Here is a 16,785-nt window from a genome sequence, read left to right on the forward strand (position 1 = left end):
AATTTAAACCTGTAAACTGAGAGTACACCTTTTCCCATCATGTTTCTCATTAATGATTACTCTACGCTAATGAAGGAAATCAGGTAGCACTGTTCATTGTTCTCATAGGGCCCTGTAGTTGTTCTAAATACATAACAGCCACTTCCCAGGAAAATTAAGGTAAAACCAATGAAATAATAAAAGAAATACCAATGCTCCCTTCTCTGCCCTTTTTTATATTTGAGGCAGAATGCAGTGTTGGTAGAAACAATGCAGCTTAGTTGTCTGCTACGTTTGGAAGAAGGAACCAAAAAGCCCACAGCGTGGCTCAGCAACAGCAGTTGCCAAACGCCGACTAAATGAACCCATGAGGTTTGTGCAAGTCCACTGTCGTCCCAGTTACCACATGCTTTCCTCACCCTGATTTCCAAACTCAGCACATATCTGTCCTATGACTTTCCTTTTCTCCCTTTTTAACTGAAGCAACAGCAACAGCTTCCTCCAGCTTTGTGGGGGAGTGTTCTGATGCAGGAGTCCAGCCTGAGAAAACAGGCAAGGCAGTAGCTCAGAGCAGGCTCAGTCAGGGCTGAAGTCAGGAAAAGAGCTGCCATTAGGGGCATGCTGCTTTGCATGCCTGTCTGTGTGGTAGGCAAAAGCCTAAGAAACAGCAAATGCCATTTGCAAATAGCAGCATGTTCAGAGCAGGGGCAGCTCTAAAAGAGGCAGCTGCAGCTGAAACACAAAAACTACAGGACACAGAGGATTCAAGCTGCCTAGAAGACGAGGTGCACTGAGTTATTGTTCGATTTTTACATGCAACATTCAGGTGCTAATTTGATAAAAATGTGTACAATTAAGTTAAATCCCCCCTGAAGCCCTTCTGTTGACAGTACTGGGGCTGCTTGATAACAAAGGGGTTGTTTATCTTGCTAGTGCATAGTCCAGCTGTCTGCTTTGTAGCATCTTCCAGGAAAGGAATGCCTGTGACTAAGGAGCAGGGTTCATGCCAGCCTGCACAGCACCAACAGTTACAGCCTTTCTGCTGTGCACAGGCCAATAAAAGACAATTTGCTCATTCCTCTGCCAGCTATGCTGCATCAGATGAAATATACAGGGAAGTTCATGCTTGAGATGGATTAGATAAAGACAAAGAGGTTCACGTGTGTGGGCACAGAATTAACTTTGGCCTTCCTGAAAGCTAAACTATAGTAATTTGAATCAAGCTACATTAACTCTCTGAAATTCAAAAAGTTCAAGATGACAGCAACCCAAATCTGAGGGATGAAATAAACCCATAGCAAGAACTGGTCTAAAGCATCTAACCCCCTTTTCCCAAAGCTACTGTATTCACAACTGTCATAGGTTGTAGCTGGGGAAGCACCTCTGACAAGCAGGCATCCAGATTTAGGTGCATACAGCTTTTTAATTCCTGTCCCACATCCCTGCATGGTAAACCCCATTCTGCTGCACAGCTGCAGCAGTGCAGCAGGAATCTGGCAACACTGCACTGATAAAGGACAACCACACAGTGATCTGCTGACATCCCTAAAGCTCTGGTACACCAAGGGAGAAAGGTGATACTGTTCCAGTGGGAATTCCTACTGGTACAGAAATATTTGCTGCTTCTTTCTGTTTGTTTGTTTTTAAAGAGGTAGCAGAACAGAGATGTTCACTCTCTGTGACTAGCCCCTTCTCAGTTTCCTGCTGCAGACAACTATTGATCATTACATTTGCTGCTCCAAACCAACTTTTTTCTGCGTCACAAGCACAGTCAGTAACATTTTGAGAGCCGAGCAGTGCATTAGCTCACTGTGGATAGTTTCAAGTTCTGCTTTTATTACAAGCAGGAAAAAATTTCCTGGACCTTTGAGAGTAATTTTTCAGTAGCCACAAAATTGCCTCACAAAGGTCCAGAATCAGCAGGTTCTGGCTTAGAGACTTTGCAGGTCAGAACCAGACTGCAAAATGACTTAGAAATCCAACACACAGGACCAGGTCTCATACTGGGAGCTCTTTTCAGAAGATACTAAGTTTAAAAAACAAAACTAACAGTTAATCTAATAACCATTCAGGCATGGCCTGCTGAGTAGAAGTGCTGCAGGGCAACTTACTTTTGATCAAGCACTAAAATAATTAGAAGTAGAAATTGTATTTACAACATGAGTTTAATCCATTCAAGTTACTGGAGTAAGTGGGCTGCAAAAGCCTTCATTTTGAAAGCAGTACACAAAAGCGGATCAGAGGATCACAAAACTGATCTAAGAGCATGGCAGACATCACTTCATAGGAGCACTTATTTTGGAAGATGAACAGATTATAGAGCTATCTGGGATCCACACACATGGGCAAACCCCACACAGTCAGAACAGAACTCTGAACTTGGTACAGAACGTAAGGTTGGTGCAACAGTGCCAGATCTGTGAAGTGCTAGTTCACCATTATGGTGAACATGAGAATTAAAAAACCCTGTACATTTTCAGGGCCACAAGAGGAGAGAAAAAAAACAGAAGGGGGGGGGGGGGGGGAGGCATATATTTCAGAGCCACAAGAGGAGAGAAAAAAAAACAGAAGGGGGGGGAGGCATATATATACACTGCAAGGTGGTGGTAGGCTCTTTCCAGTAAGTAGCATAAATAACCTAAGAATCAGGAGGTCCAAGCTTTAATCTCTCCTCTATGGTGGACCTGGAATCAGTTACGATTACAAGCCCAAGAGGAGGGATGAATGTCTAACACCTTCCATGCCCCTCGCACTGTGCACGCCTGAACACAGGGCTGGTCAAGTCCTTCCCTGCTGGTGACAACAGCGAGCAAGAGGACTGGGAGGGAGCAGATGCTGGGACCTGGAGCCATTCCTTACCCCGAGGTACCGGCTGTCATTGAAGAGCCGGGGGGGCAGCGGGTTCCCACTTGCTGGCCGGCTGTCTTCAGGGACGTTCTCACGCATCCATTTCCGATTCTCCTCATTGGCAGCAATATCCTTTTCCTCAAACTCAATTTTGTTAGCTTCCAAGAAACCTAACACATCTTGTTGCTGCTTTTTAATCTGTCACAAAAGAGAAGAGGGGAGAGAAAGCAAACAAAATCAGTCAAACCATTTTTGCTGCTAATTATGCAGTTCCAGGGTTCAATGCAGAAACAAGGGGGTGCAAAACAGGCTGAAAATGGAAATTACAAGAAAACTCTTAGAATAAAAGTTTTCTAAAGAGTTATATCTGAGCCTTGACTTGGGCTCCCGTATAACTGAACACGCTGAGGTCTAAAGTCTCTAATGCACAGCAAAGGTGGGAGCAGTCCCCTCGCAGAGGCTGTGTTGGCCATGCTTTACAATTAAGTCAATACAATTAAGAATGTTGCTTTTTCAGGTGCAGTGAAGTGTGCTGGAGGGCCATCTGAGGTACAACCTGCTTCCTTCGTGCCCTGGAAGCACACGCTGAACCCACCCTCAGAGAAACCAGAGTCCCACCTTGCTGCAAGGACTCCGTGTTAGAGATCTCATCAAGTTCTCACTAGCAGTAAGATCCCAAAGTAATTTTGGCTTATGTTTCTTTGCACAAAAAGAAAATCAAACAACCCTCTCCTGCTGTGTTCTGGGTTTCAGTGGTGGCAGGTATGCTCTCTGGAGAGCTGCGACCCCACAAGCCCTGTCCTTGCTCATCTGAAGGAGAAGCCTGGGGGTGTTGACTGCACAGGCTGGACAAGATCCCACACCTGATGCAGCCCATCCTCTGCATACTCACACAGCACCCATGTGAAAAGCAGTATCCGTGTGGCAAAGACTGTGCTGGCTTTTTACAGGACAGTGGTTTTTATTTACTGCCATATATGAATTACTGACTTCCTGATACAGAGAGGGTCTGCTTATGCTCTATTCTTCTTTTGCATGACTGTACCACCATAAAGGAAATTATAACCATGCGCATCCTGGCAAGCAATAAAGAAATGGGATCTAATGGGAAATTTGGTCTCCTCAAATTATTCCTTTTGCTGCAAACCCAGCCCAAGGCCCTGCTTTAACCCAACCAGCTCAGGGCAGCAGCAGCAGAGCTTTGTACAGATGTTGTACTGCTGCTAATTCAGGTCTGCAGCAGCGTTCCCGAGCAGCCTCTCCATATACGGCAAAGGGAAACCTCCCTGAGCAGTGCCAGGGTCAGGGCGCAGCAGCTGAGAGCCAAATACGGAGCCAGAGCTGGAGCCGCAGCTCACATGGCCGCAGAGCTGGACCAGGAGCCGTGGGGAGGCTGCAGGGTGCTGGTGCAGGACAAGTGCAGCCCTGGAAGGATGAAGTTTGGGAGAGCACAGCCCACCGATGCCTTGGCTGTCTTTAAGCATCCATTTAGTCCATTGCTGCTGCTCTCTCCTCACAACTGCCACTCACCCTTCATGGCCACCCCTCCTCTCCCAGCACGGCTGCATCAGACCTGGTAATAAATGGATTTTTTCCCCCTGAACTAGTGACATTTTCATTAACCATTTCTAAATTACAGATCCAGTGAGTTTTCATCAGCCTCAGGTACGTGTCCCAAATCTGCTGCTTAGCAAGAACATACTTTGAGCTGTCCCACATTTCTAATAAAAAAAAGAAAACCAAGTTTTTACCCGATCTACTATTAAACTGTACATTCTGCCATGTCAAACACGAGCTGTTTGACAGTTATTACTCTTTTCATCTCCTGAGAAGTTTCTTCATTCTTGAAATCATTTTTACTATTCAATTGCCTCCAAGCCATACACACATCCTCACATTCCTTACAGCATCTCAGCTCAGCCTCTCGGTTCAACCCCTTCAAAGGCAGACTGCATATCCAGTCCTTCCTTGCAGCCCCAAATCTGACCAGGCTGGACTATCTCAGCCATTAAGATCAAGTTTCTTCAGCATGAAGAAAATACCTCTGGCTACCCTACTTGCCATTATTTCATACAATGAACTTAAATAGAGTTTTCCTCTGAGACACATGTATGCCAAACACCTCTCTATACACCACCACATTGCCCATTTTGCTTTATTCTCACTCATTCTCCCAGTTTCACAGAGCAAGGACAGTCTCTGGGTTGTATTTTAAGTTACAGGTATCACAACCATGAACACTCTCTGCTTGTTTATGAAGAACTAGCAAAGCTGGAAATGTGTTTCTTTTCTGCTGGAAAAGGCACCATATGAAAGGCAAGCAAGGGCGTTTGGTTTCTGTGTAGCTCAGTCTATCTGTGGTCAAAGGAGGTGATTCTCTAAAAGCACTGCGAAGAAAAGTGAGGAGCTGGTGTTGATGCATGAGTAGTACCAGTTTGAAACCCTAGTTTTCTGGCCTAAGAAAACCCTCCTAGGTTGGAAGATTAAGAGGTGATGTCTTTTCCCAGCTCCTCAGACAAGTCTTCCAACCACAGTGACAAGCACTTATGCAAGAGCATTAAATGTTCCAGAGAAACATGGCACCAACCACCAGACAAAACAGACTCCAAGCTGCCAGATCACATTATTTTATGGGATCTTGTTTAGATAACTTCTATTAATCTCAGGAAGGGGAATACCACAGGGAGGGAAGTGCCTAAAATAAAGCAAAAGACGCCTGCTGCTGCTTCAGGGTACTTTGTCTCACTCAAAAGGGCATATGCTCTCCTCAGGACAAGAGCCTGGGAGATGGTTCCTGCTGCCCATGTTTGGGAAGGAGTGAGGAGCCAATTCTTCAGGATGCGCCTGTCAACACGCAGCACTCGCTTCCTAAAAAAACCTCTCCCAGTTGCCTAACCAGGCATGGACACCAGCCAGTGCCTTTCCAGATACCGCACCTCGTCCTGTGCAAACAACTGTCATGTCTAAAGCTATTTTGGTTGATAGGCTTCAGCTAACTGCAGTTTGCAAACACAAAAAGCTTTGTTTATACCAAGGGCTCCTGACACATTCTGCAGGGCAGAGAGTGCCAGTGGAAAGCCAGGAATGTGCATACAGCCAGTGTGTGAGCTGGAGAGCAGAGAGCAACGTTGCTGAGGCAGGGTACTGCAGTGTGAGCCCTCGTGGATAGGAACAACAGAGGACACAAGGGCAGGGATGGGTAGACAACCACAAGGAAGGAAGCGGCTGCATGCAGGAGTGGATGGAAATAAGCAGAATGGATGGATGGAGATGGAGGGGAAGATCCTGCAGTGGAGGCAGGATGGAGACAAAGGGACAAAAGGAGAGGGGCTGGGGTGCGGAGCAGCAGACACCAGTACTGCTGAAAGAAAGGGCTGCATGTGCTGGAGCTCACAGCTGCACTGCTTGGGGAAACACAAATGCCCTCAAGTTTTGTTCCCAGATGGCTTCACCTCCAGCCCCAGGAACACACACCGGATTTCTCAGCCTGAACACACCAACTCACGCTTCTCAGGCCATTCCTGGGGGAAAACCATCTAAAATTACTCAAGCAAGTGGAAATATTAGACTTTTTGCTGACGTGCCTAAGATAATGTTGAAAGGAAACATTAAACCAAACAAATCTATTTTCACTTCAGTTTGGCCTTTAAAGTCTGTTCCAGACAGAAATAGCTTCATAGCAAGTTAGCAATGGGTACGTGAAGTCTCACCACCAAGCTGTAATCTTCTGCATACAAAATCCGCATAAGTAGCATCAGAAGCTGATGATTCAGCAGACTTTCTGATTTTTAAGGTATCTTTGTGTAAAAAGATTCTCTTTCTTTCCAGCTACAAGCCAGTTATGAAACACTAAGCTCTCAAGAGAGCATGTGCACAGAGTAACAGGATGAAAATGAGTAGTTTAGGATTATGAACAAGTATTGTCCCTCACTTGAACACACACCAGAAGTTAAATTTACTGTTCCAAGATGTGACTCGCATCAGCACACGTCAGTAACACAAGCGAAACCGCATCAGGGCCACAAGGAGTAGAGACAGGTGACATTTTCCAACAAATTGTTCTCTGTCAGAAATGGAGCTGCAAGGCAAAAGTGGGCAGAAGACTTTCCAGAAAACGCTGCAACATTTTAGAACCTGTGGGTTTTTTTCTCCTCCAAATCCTCGCTCAATGGTATAAAAAAAAAAAACAACCCTAAACAAAGCCCACCAACTAAAAGATAACAAGCAGAAAGGAGGCAGGGGTGATGCTGCAGGACCCTGGTCCAGTGAGTGGCAATACTCCATCCCCAGGTCTGGCCAGGGCTGGAAACTGGCTGCTCAACAGGCAGCCCACCAGCACTACCCTGCTGCAAGGAAACAGTTGTGTTAAACATTTTATTGCAATGAAGTTCAAAGAAGTTTCTACCCTTTTTGTACACAGGCATGTACATACAAAAGAACAATTTAGTTTACACTGGCCAAGAGGGGTTTGGGTTGTTTTAAGTCTTGTTATTTTTTTCAGTTTATAAATAAATTCCTTTTTGGACAATAGACATGTTTTGGAAAGCTATTTATGGACCACTGGAACCCAAACCAAGTTTATAGTCTGACTGCTGCTGTTTCGATCACACAAGAAACTTCCCCATGCCAATAATGCAGCTGCAGCTCTGCTGTTCCAGCACTGGCATGGGGTTTTCTCTACCATTTTTGTGCATCCTGTGACCTCCATGCAGGGAAAAAAACCCCAGAGTTTCGTTTTTATCCCTCAAAAGATGTGATTAAATGGCTCATACATCATTGTAAGGATTTTCAAGAACTTTAAAGACATTTCCTTAAAGTTGCAGCCATGGTTGTATCATTGCTTACAGCACCCAGCTCCTGCTGAACACATGGCGTGAGCTGCAGCTCCCAACCTCACAGCCAGGAGCAAGAATTAAGGACAAGAGAGAAGCAATCCCTCATCTAGACCTTCTCGGTTTAAGGACAAAACCGGCTTTAAAGGTTTTTACCTTTTCCAATTCCAGCCTTCTGGCTCCTAGATAAGGAAAAAAAACAACTACATCTTTAAAGTGGTTGTGTTTTAAGCCACTGATGATATTAGACAAGCTGCTTCATCTGAGGGAGGAAACTCTAAAACCACAGGGGCTATCTGTGCAGAAAGGTGAAGAAGTTCAAATCCCCAGACGATGCTACCATTTGTAGCCAGAACCGTCAGTTCTTCAAACGGTTCAGTACCTTTTGAAAGGCAGATCGGCTCAAATTTAAACAGAGAAAGGGAAAAGCACAGCGGGAGAAAACTGCAGCAAACTCCCCGCTGCAGCCGACGGAAAATACCCAGAAAGTGGTTTTCTTTGGAGGGAGCGGGGCAGCACAAGGAATGCTGTGCTGCTGCCAAGCCAAATTAACTTGCTGCAGGGCGTCCCGCAAGCTGAGCTGCGCGCTGTGACTTCAGGACTTGACCACCTCTGCTGCTGTGGCTGGCAAACAAGACAGCAATTCACAGCCACTTCGGGGAATCAATGAAAAGATGGTTTTTTTTAAATTGTTTTTACATTTTTCATCTCATTTCTGAAATTATGCTGCCTTTCCCCTGCGCCTTGCTAATTCAGAAGCTAATACTTCCAAATTTGCTGCAAAACGCTGCAATTTTGCCTCCCAGTGCAGTATAATATGTAGGAGTTACACAGTGTAGCAGCTCAGCTACGCAGCGAAATGTCACGGATTCCTGAAGGCCCCCCCAGGCTTATTATCCACCCTCAAGACACTACAACAGGCTCCCTTCAGAGACAAAACGCCTCCCAAGCAGGCTTGGTCCTAGTCTCCATCAGCTTCCTCTGATTTTTTTCCAATACTGGGTTATTCATATGTACAAGCCAGATTCCACACACACACACTAGTATAAAATTCAGAGGTCTCAGTTCTGGTGGTCACCATCTTCTATAAATGATGGTCAAAAAGTGGGAAACTCGTCGGCACCTACAACAATGACCTGCTTGGTCAGAGCTTTGCAGGCCACCTCTCAGGTTTCTCCCAGCAATTCATGTCTCACTCTTACTTCTCCCTGTATCTTACATATCTATGTATTTTTAGGTCTGGGCAATTATCATTAGAGAACCACTTCTTTGTTCTGCCAAGCATTACATGTAGTTATATCATCATTCTGTCACTCACTGCTTGGTTTCTGGTCTGTAAGGAATGAAACTGAGGACAAGCACAGTAAAACCACCATGAACTTATGTGACCTAAATCAAACACAGGAGGCTGGAATAGCTCAGGCTGTACTTATACTGCCTGCTTTTTGTTTTGCAGAAATCAGGCAGCATCCAGATGGGCTCCATATGTACTTACTCTCTCCCTCCAGGGCCCTTTGGGAGAGCCCATGGCATATCACCATGTATCCTGCATAGCTGCTACAGCAGCCCTGTCTTCATGTGGTTTGCCCCCAACAGCTGAAAAGCTGTTTATTTGGCCATGGTTCTCATCATCATTGACCCTGGTTGCATGAGTGTCCCGCACAGCCTGAGAGCCAGGGCAGGAGGCACCGGGCTCCAGCTCGCAGTGAAAGCAGTGGCCAAATTCCTGTTGCTCACATGTGGCTCTGGAAGACACTTTTTAAAAGCAGGAAAAAGTCCTGGGGTGAAAGAAAGCACCGCTCCAGAGCAAGGCTGAGGGGAAAAAACAGCCTTCTGAAAAGCTTTTACAACCTAACCTTGTGGTTGCATCGAGCCTGGAATCATGTGGTCTGTCTGCAGTAGGGCATTATCCAGGCGTAAGGTACCACATCACAGATCAGGTTTTGCAACACCAGCCAAGAATACAGCTAGAACAAAGGACAAAGTCTCTACTTCCCAAAACAAGACCATAACTTTCTCCAGAAAATACAGAAAGTTACATAAATGGAAAAGCTGATTCATGAGAACAAAAAGAAAAGCTTCTCTCATGGATTAGAATGCCTTTGTAAGTGCACTCATTCAATAACCCAAGGCTTAAAACTTTGTTAAGTCCCACACCAGCAAATCCGAACTCTAAAGATCCCAGTGCATTCAGTAAGTTATTTCCTGCCAAAAGAACCAAACACAAAAATTAATACCCCCTTCCTTGTACTAAAGTCTAGGGATCAGGATTCCCAGCAGAGCCAATGACCCCTCGGACCCAGCTCCCACTCACTTTCCATTTACTCTTTGATACAGACTGAGAAGAGAATTAAATCCCCAGTGGGAGTTTGGCTTTTAGTCCCCTCAGCTGGCTTTGGGAAGTTTGGCCAGTGTCACACGCCTGGCTCCTCCATTTGGTACAGCCCAGTAAAGCAGCCTGCAGAGCAGGTTCCCAATTGCTGTGTCTTGCTACAGAACTTCAAGGAATTGGTTAAGCAAAAATAAGAAACCTTTTCTCTACGGCTCCAAAGGAAAGAATAAAGTAATACCATCATCAATTGGAAGATACTCATTTAGAAAACAAACTTCAGCCTAATTCTGCTGAGAAGCACAGGAAAATACTAAATATAGGCTCTCACACATTCACTTAGGCTGTGAAACAGCACTGAAAGTTGAAGTAACCCACGCAGGCTCACCATCTCTGAAAGGCAGTCGAGCTGCCCACTCCTTCCTCCTCTTCCAGCACTCAGCACCCAGCTGGATGCTGCCTTCACACTACGTACGTGCACTGTACATGTATGTATACGAATGGTGGGACAGCACCGCTGCATATGCTCAAGACAAGGACTTCTGCACCTTGTGAAATGATACACACTTAGGAAAAGTAATGGTGTAAACGCCACTAGTGCTTGGTTTCCACCACCCCGGATGCACATGGGATTACCCCCACCCAGGGGAGATCCAGGCAAGTACTTCAGCTGGAGGTGTAAGTACAGCACTGAGAACAGCATGTGTCAGGAATCAATGGTCATGGAAAGCAACTGCTCAGAAACAGGATTCCAAAAACTCTTTACAGTTACCCTACATGGTGATTTGGGGTGTTTGTTCACTTCGTATCTGCAAAATTAGACATCTGTTAGCAAAATTCAAGGCTGGAGTATGTTATGCAACCCCTTAATCATGTTGCGGGCATAACCACACAAGCAGCTGGAAGAAGCAATCCCTAAGGAGTCCACCATCGTTAGTGTTACATGGTATGAACCAGTTAAAAAAATTCAGACTCAAACCTTATTGGTTCTTTCATTTAAATGTACACAGGACTCAAGTTTAATGTTGCAGCAAGATTTCTGAATGTCACTAGTTCTGTGTCAGACAAGCAGCACAGCCAATTCTACCAAAGCTCTATTACAGTCAAATTCTAATGAGAAAGATACTAAAAGGCCATAAATAGGTCAGAAGTGACTTGCTGCACTGCATCCAATCTCTGTTTAGCTACTTTCCTCCAGCAGTGGCCAAAAGCAGACTCCTTTACCCATTAGTCAAGTATGAGGACAAGTAACATTTCCTTATTTATATCTTCCCAGCTTCTGGCAAACAGCAGTAGCAGCACTGCCTAATGAAGCCTTGATTGTTTTGTAATGTGTTTTAAGTTTACCTTCTGTGAAGGCACCTTAAACATCAGCATATTATCACAGCTTAAGTCAAATTCTGCCCTAAACAAATATCCAAGCACTGGGGTCATGTGGAGTGAATCCATTCACCCTTTTACACCTGCTTGTCAAGGACTATTGTGGTGTTAACCAGGTTTCTAACACAGAACATCTTATCATTGGCAACACCTGAAGACAATGTATAAAAGTACCATTTAATAAACTTCAGATTTAGTTCCAGTACATGAAAATTCAGTTAAAATCCAAGAAGTTGCAAGAATGGGCTCACAGCACCAGAACTGTTACTAGAAGAGGCACCAAACCTCTCTACGTGCCTGTTTTCTGTAGACAACCTAACAGCATGAACAGAGAGAAACAGTGAATGCAAACAAAGCTTCCAACTGCTGAACACTGGGCAAAGTGTTTCAGATCTGGAGAGGTGTCAGACTTACATCTGTCTTCTCTCAAAAGGAAGAATCTGTGCTTGATTTAAAGCAAGGTGGGTGAGTGACTGCTGCTGAACTCCCTGCTCACACTGGGCTCCAGGCCCCTGCGGCCCCAGGAGGAGTGACTGCAGCACAATTCTCCCCTCCCTTCACGTGGTTTCTGCAAACAGCCCCACTAGGGCTGTTTGATCAAGGATGAACCTTGCACTGGAAGCAGCCTGGTGTCTCTGAGACCGGGCTGGCAGCAGCTTGAGCCCAGGCCTCTCCAGCATCCAGAGGCTCTTGCACAGAGGCTCACTCTGTCCAGGCTGCTCCCCTCCACGGCTGGGTCCAGGGATGGTTATCCAGGAACGACCCTCTGGGAAGCACAGCCATCACTGGGACCACATACATTCAACCTGTCTAAACCAGGGTTATGGAGAGAAACCTTTGCCTTGAATTCCAAATGCCTGTCTCTGAGCACGTCTTGCCTTGGCACTGTTGCGTGGAGGTCAGAGCTGGACCAACTCTTCCAGTTGCACAGCAGTAATTGTTTTGGGGATCCTCAACACAGCTCACTGTCCCAACATGTGGATACTTGTGGCATCACAAGGAAAAGCACAGGTGCAGGACACCTCTCCCAGCAGCCAGTATTCCAACTGACAGCACGTATTAAACTATGGCTTCTGGCCGCTCCTGTCTTGGGTGTTTATTTCATTCAGCAACAGGAAGGACTTGCAAATGCAAATATTCACATTATCAAGGGTTTTTTGTAGTTCCTAGACTACTGAGGTTAGCCAAAATAAAGGTATCTTGCAAAATCAAGCTTCCAGACCTAAGCCTCCCATTACCTTGCTTTAGAAAAGAATGTAAAGAAATGTTGACGTAACGCAAAGCAATAGCTTTACGTGCACCAAAACCATTCACAAACCCTGGCAGCACCCGGAACTGTCATAATCAAAAGGAAAACACCACCATTACAACACAAAATAAATTGACCCGTGGCGATTTTCTAAGTCAGTTTTGTGGCATTTGACTTTCATAAGCCTGAAAACCGCCTGTCTGGTCCAAAAGCAACAGAGAGGCAGCTTCCTACTGCAGGAATACAGGCTCCATTATCTTGGTTATCTGTTAACAAAGCATAAGCAGCAGCAGAATATGAACTCTTCATTTATTACGCACAGTTGTTTCCTGCAGCAGACTTGGAGCTTGGCAGGCTCTCTTCCCCTAGACGTCTAACGTGCACTCAGTCACTGTATCCAAACTCTACGCAGGGTTAATTAAAAACAAAAGGGTTTGCACCAGTGTAAACCAGTATAAAATGAATGTAACTCCTGAACATCACAAATGTGAGAGCGGCAGCAAAAGCAGACAAAGGAACCGAACACACACTGCATTATCCTGCAGCAATCACCAGGCTTCCAAGATCAGCTGGAAAGAAGAAGTGCAAAACACAGTGCCAGCTTAACAAAAACTGCCCCGGGGACTGAAACGAATGGTGTATCGGGCAGAGCATCTCCAGAAACTCCACTAATCTGAGCAAGCCTTATAGTTAGCAGGAAAACAGAAATCTAACAACAAACCTGTTGTCATAGCTTCTGAACTTTCCCTCATTAACCACTACTGATGTTCAGAGTTAGCTGTCTGGCACAACTAGAACAGAGCAGCAGAGAACTGCAAGCTTTAAGAGACCCTGTGTAACGTTTCTGCTTCAACATCAATGAAGCCATTTGGGTTAATGCCAGTACTGAGTGCTTGGACCAGTCCATCCCCACCATGGCTGGACCTGGGAGCAACCCACAGCCAACCTCTCCCCACGCACCAGCCAGCACACGGGGTCTTTGTCACCACTTCAAGTCCCCTCTTCCAGGCAGTGCCAGCTGGGTTGGCCACGACAGAAGGTAAAGTTGTTTGTGCTCACCCCCTCCTTCAGACCTGGGATGCTCAATGGGCAACTCAGAGAGGACCTGAACAGAGAGTGGCCTCCAGCAACAGCCTCTTCTCCTGGCATGACTGGTCAGTGAATTGCCTGTGTCTCTACAGCCTCAGCTGCACTCTCTTATCTCAGGCACAAAAAATAGTTCTGGGAAACAAAAGATTTTGCTATGTGGAAGAACAAAAAAAGTTCTTAAGTCTAAGCTACCTCTGTCACAGACTCCTTGAACAATTCTGAATGCATCCTTCGCCTCTCAGAACCTCCTCTCCTAAGCTGTTACCCAGCAGGAATAATTATTTTTTTCAAATCACTGCTTATTTACTCTGTTATTTGTGCTAAGGATCACTTCTGGGTGTTTCTACAAACAGTATCAAATACACCACAGCCCAGCCTCACATACAGGCTTTACACACTGACTAGAATGCGATTTAACACACAGAAGACTAGTCTCTAACAAGACAATTAGGCTCAGCATCACATGAGTTGCAGAAAAATCTCTGAACATGAAGACATTTTCCTAGATATTCAAAAGTTCTCAATGTGGCTGAGAAAAATGGGGGAAAGGCACTGAGGGTGCCTCTGGAAACCTGACTACTTTCTCCAGAAGCTTTAAAAAGGGCTTGATTCCTGAAAGCCTGGACCTCACCACCATCGTCAGGTTCTGAGTATGTTTTTTTTCTGCCAGTTTTTTTCAGTCTCTCTCTGAAAGCCAACAGAATTATTCCTCTTTCATCTTCATTTTTACAGAGGGCTCCTGGACAGGTTGTACTAGCCCATCCATGCAATGCTACCAGCAGCTACCCCCTGTGAGAACTGCTGGCTGTCACGTTACACCAATTAGAACAGCACAGTTCCTACCTTGTTCCACCCTGAAACTTCATCCTCCACATGCAGCACAGCGCTTGGCTGGTATTTACTGAGGGAGCACTACAGAATTCAGGGGTCTACATTTGGGGTGTTTATTGAAACAGCTACTAATGAAATTCTTTGTCAGAATCTGTGGATGAAGAGCCCTGCATGGCAGAGAGAGTGGAAAGGAAAAACATGTTTTGTTTTGTTCTTCTAATGAGAGAAGAACGCTGACTAAGAAAGGAGTTAAAAGACAAGTGTTGCACAAGGCTCCTGTGGTCTGCAATAAAGGGTTTGTTTCCTCTTATGGTTTAGCAGACAGAGAGACTAAATTAACTGACAAGACTAAAAGTTTACAGCATTAATAGCTGTTTCACTGCCTTTATATTGCCAGGCATTTATTGTCTTTAAATAAAGAACTACTTTAAGAAGAAATATGGTATGACTTCAGGGATCTTGTGCTACATACAGGTGATTCTGATCTGTATTACTTTCTTTGAAGAATAATGTCGTACACCACAGACATTATTTAGCTACAGTCTTTTTGATGACCGCTATCCTAAAACTAAACCAAATAAATTGTTCGAGAGAAGAAAAGCTTTTATTTCCTGAAGTAAAATAACTAAATATCATAATGCAAAGGAAGAGGGGATTAAGAGAAAAGCTATGGATTAAATACAAGTTTTCCTCCTCTTTCCAAAAGGTCAGGCTGAACTGAGATACAATAGCAGGTCAGTACAGCCACACCAAAGCATTCCAGAGATGAAAGATTTAGCAGACAATACATAATAGACCAAGCTTTCTGACTGGATAATTTTCTTGGGTATCATTTCAAGTGCATATCATCCTGGGAACCCCAGGTCCCCTCTTTATTTTAGTGCAGATCTGGACAAAATACTGTAACTCCAGAAACTGTGTCTTCAAAGGGGGGAGAGAAAAAGGAAGATAAACAGGAAGCCCACAAGAATCAGCCACACTGAAGTTTCTAACACTTTCAGCAGCTGAAGCAGTACAGGAGTTGTTCAACTGCTGCTTGCAGCAGCCAGGAAGGCCAGTGCCTGGGGGGTTATCTCAAAGAGGATTCCTCAGGACACATCCTGGAGTCACACTTTACAGGAATTTAAAACGAGTATTTTCCAACATGGTAAGGTCCTTCCTATCGCCAAGGGAACATCACTGCACTCAAAGGGAAGTGTCACCTTCCACCCCAGACCAGGAGCACTAATGCAGATGCTGCCCATGCCTTGGTGGCAGGCATGGCCGCTGACAGAGCCTGACCTAGAGGCCACTTTGCAAACCCCCACTGGCTTCTCAAGGTTTTTATATCACTCTTGTCACCATCTGCTTTTTGTCTTTCTTTTTTAAACCACAAGCTTCCTTCTGCCTCCCTTCCTTCTTGGTAAGCTAGCATCTGCTTACCACAACCAGGGACTAAGACAAATACACACTGCATTTTAGTTTTAAAAATATTAAGTCCCCCAGCTGTTTATTTGCTGTAGGATGGAGTTCTACAGGCCTGGGCAAGCAGCCAAAATAGCTTCATTCCCCTGATGTTTTTCAGTCTCAGCCTAATACTTGAAGGCTGGCAGTGTGAGGTGATAGCTATCCTAACACCGTCCAAGCTGCTAATTTTGGTCCCAAATCATTATATAGAAGACACAGCGTCTGTCCAGCTGCTCCTCAGTTTATACAGGTGTGAATTCCTGGAAGGAGCATTTTCTGGCATGGCTTTTTTTAAGCTGATCTTTCCACAGCATGCACAACTCAAACTTCAGTTCACTGTGGATGAAACGGAGCCTCTCACGGCCATCTCCTGGTACATTTTCATGAGAGATGAAAGGAAACAGAAATTTAGAGAAAGACTGCTCAAGCACAAAGGTTTCATGGACTTAGCCACCAGAACCATGAGACATGCTTATCTGCATTACAGGGTGGAAAGGAATTTCCAGTTCTTAATCAGGATTATCAGGTCACTACCAAGTAAGTTTGCAGACCTGCCCCTTTTTTTATCTTTATTTCTACTCATGTATATTGTATTTCCTGCCTATATCTATTATCCATAAAGCAACTTCACTTGAACTTCATTTCTTTCCATGTCCAGTGAGGATGTTTTGAGATATGTTTTCAATTCATTCACAGGGTTATCCTGCTCTTCTCCAGTTCTGCCAGCTGCTCTGCAGCTGCTGCTCTGGCTGAGTACATTTGCAGCATGTGCACAGGAATGGTCTTGGAGAAGCAGCATTAAG

The 16,785-nt window shown here is 45.0% G+C and overlaps 1 protein-coding gene across 1 annotated transcript in view; it reads right to left on the bottom strand.

The window, feature by feature from the left end:
- Nucleotides 1-16,785, bottom strand: part of SH3BGRL (SH3 domain binding glutamate rich protein like) — a 30,789-nt gene that overhangs the window by 4,800 nt on the left and 9,204 nt on the right. Inside the window, exon 2 of the mRNA XM_057404765.1 lies at nt 2,839-3,024. Coding sequence (XP_057260748.1) covers nt 2,839-3,024 — 186 coding nt within the window. The remainder of the gene's footprint in view (nt 1-2,838; nt 3,025-16,785) is intronic.

The sequence above is a fragment of the Pezoporus wallicus genome, unplaced genomic scaffold, assembly GCF_028554395.1.
Source record: "Pezoporus wallicus isolate ANWC-B61680 ecotype Strahan unplaced genomic scaffold, APGP_CSIRO_Pwel_v1 contig_5104, whole genome shotgun sequence".
NCBI classification, from domain to species: domain Eukaryota; kingdom Metazoa; phylum Chordata; class Aves; order Psittaciformes; family Psittacidae; genus Pezoporus; species Pezoporus wallicus.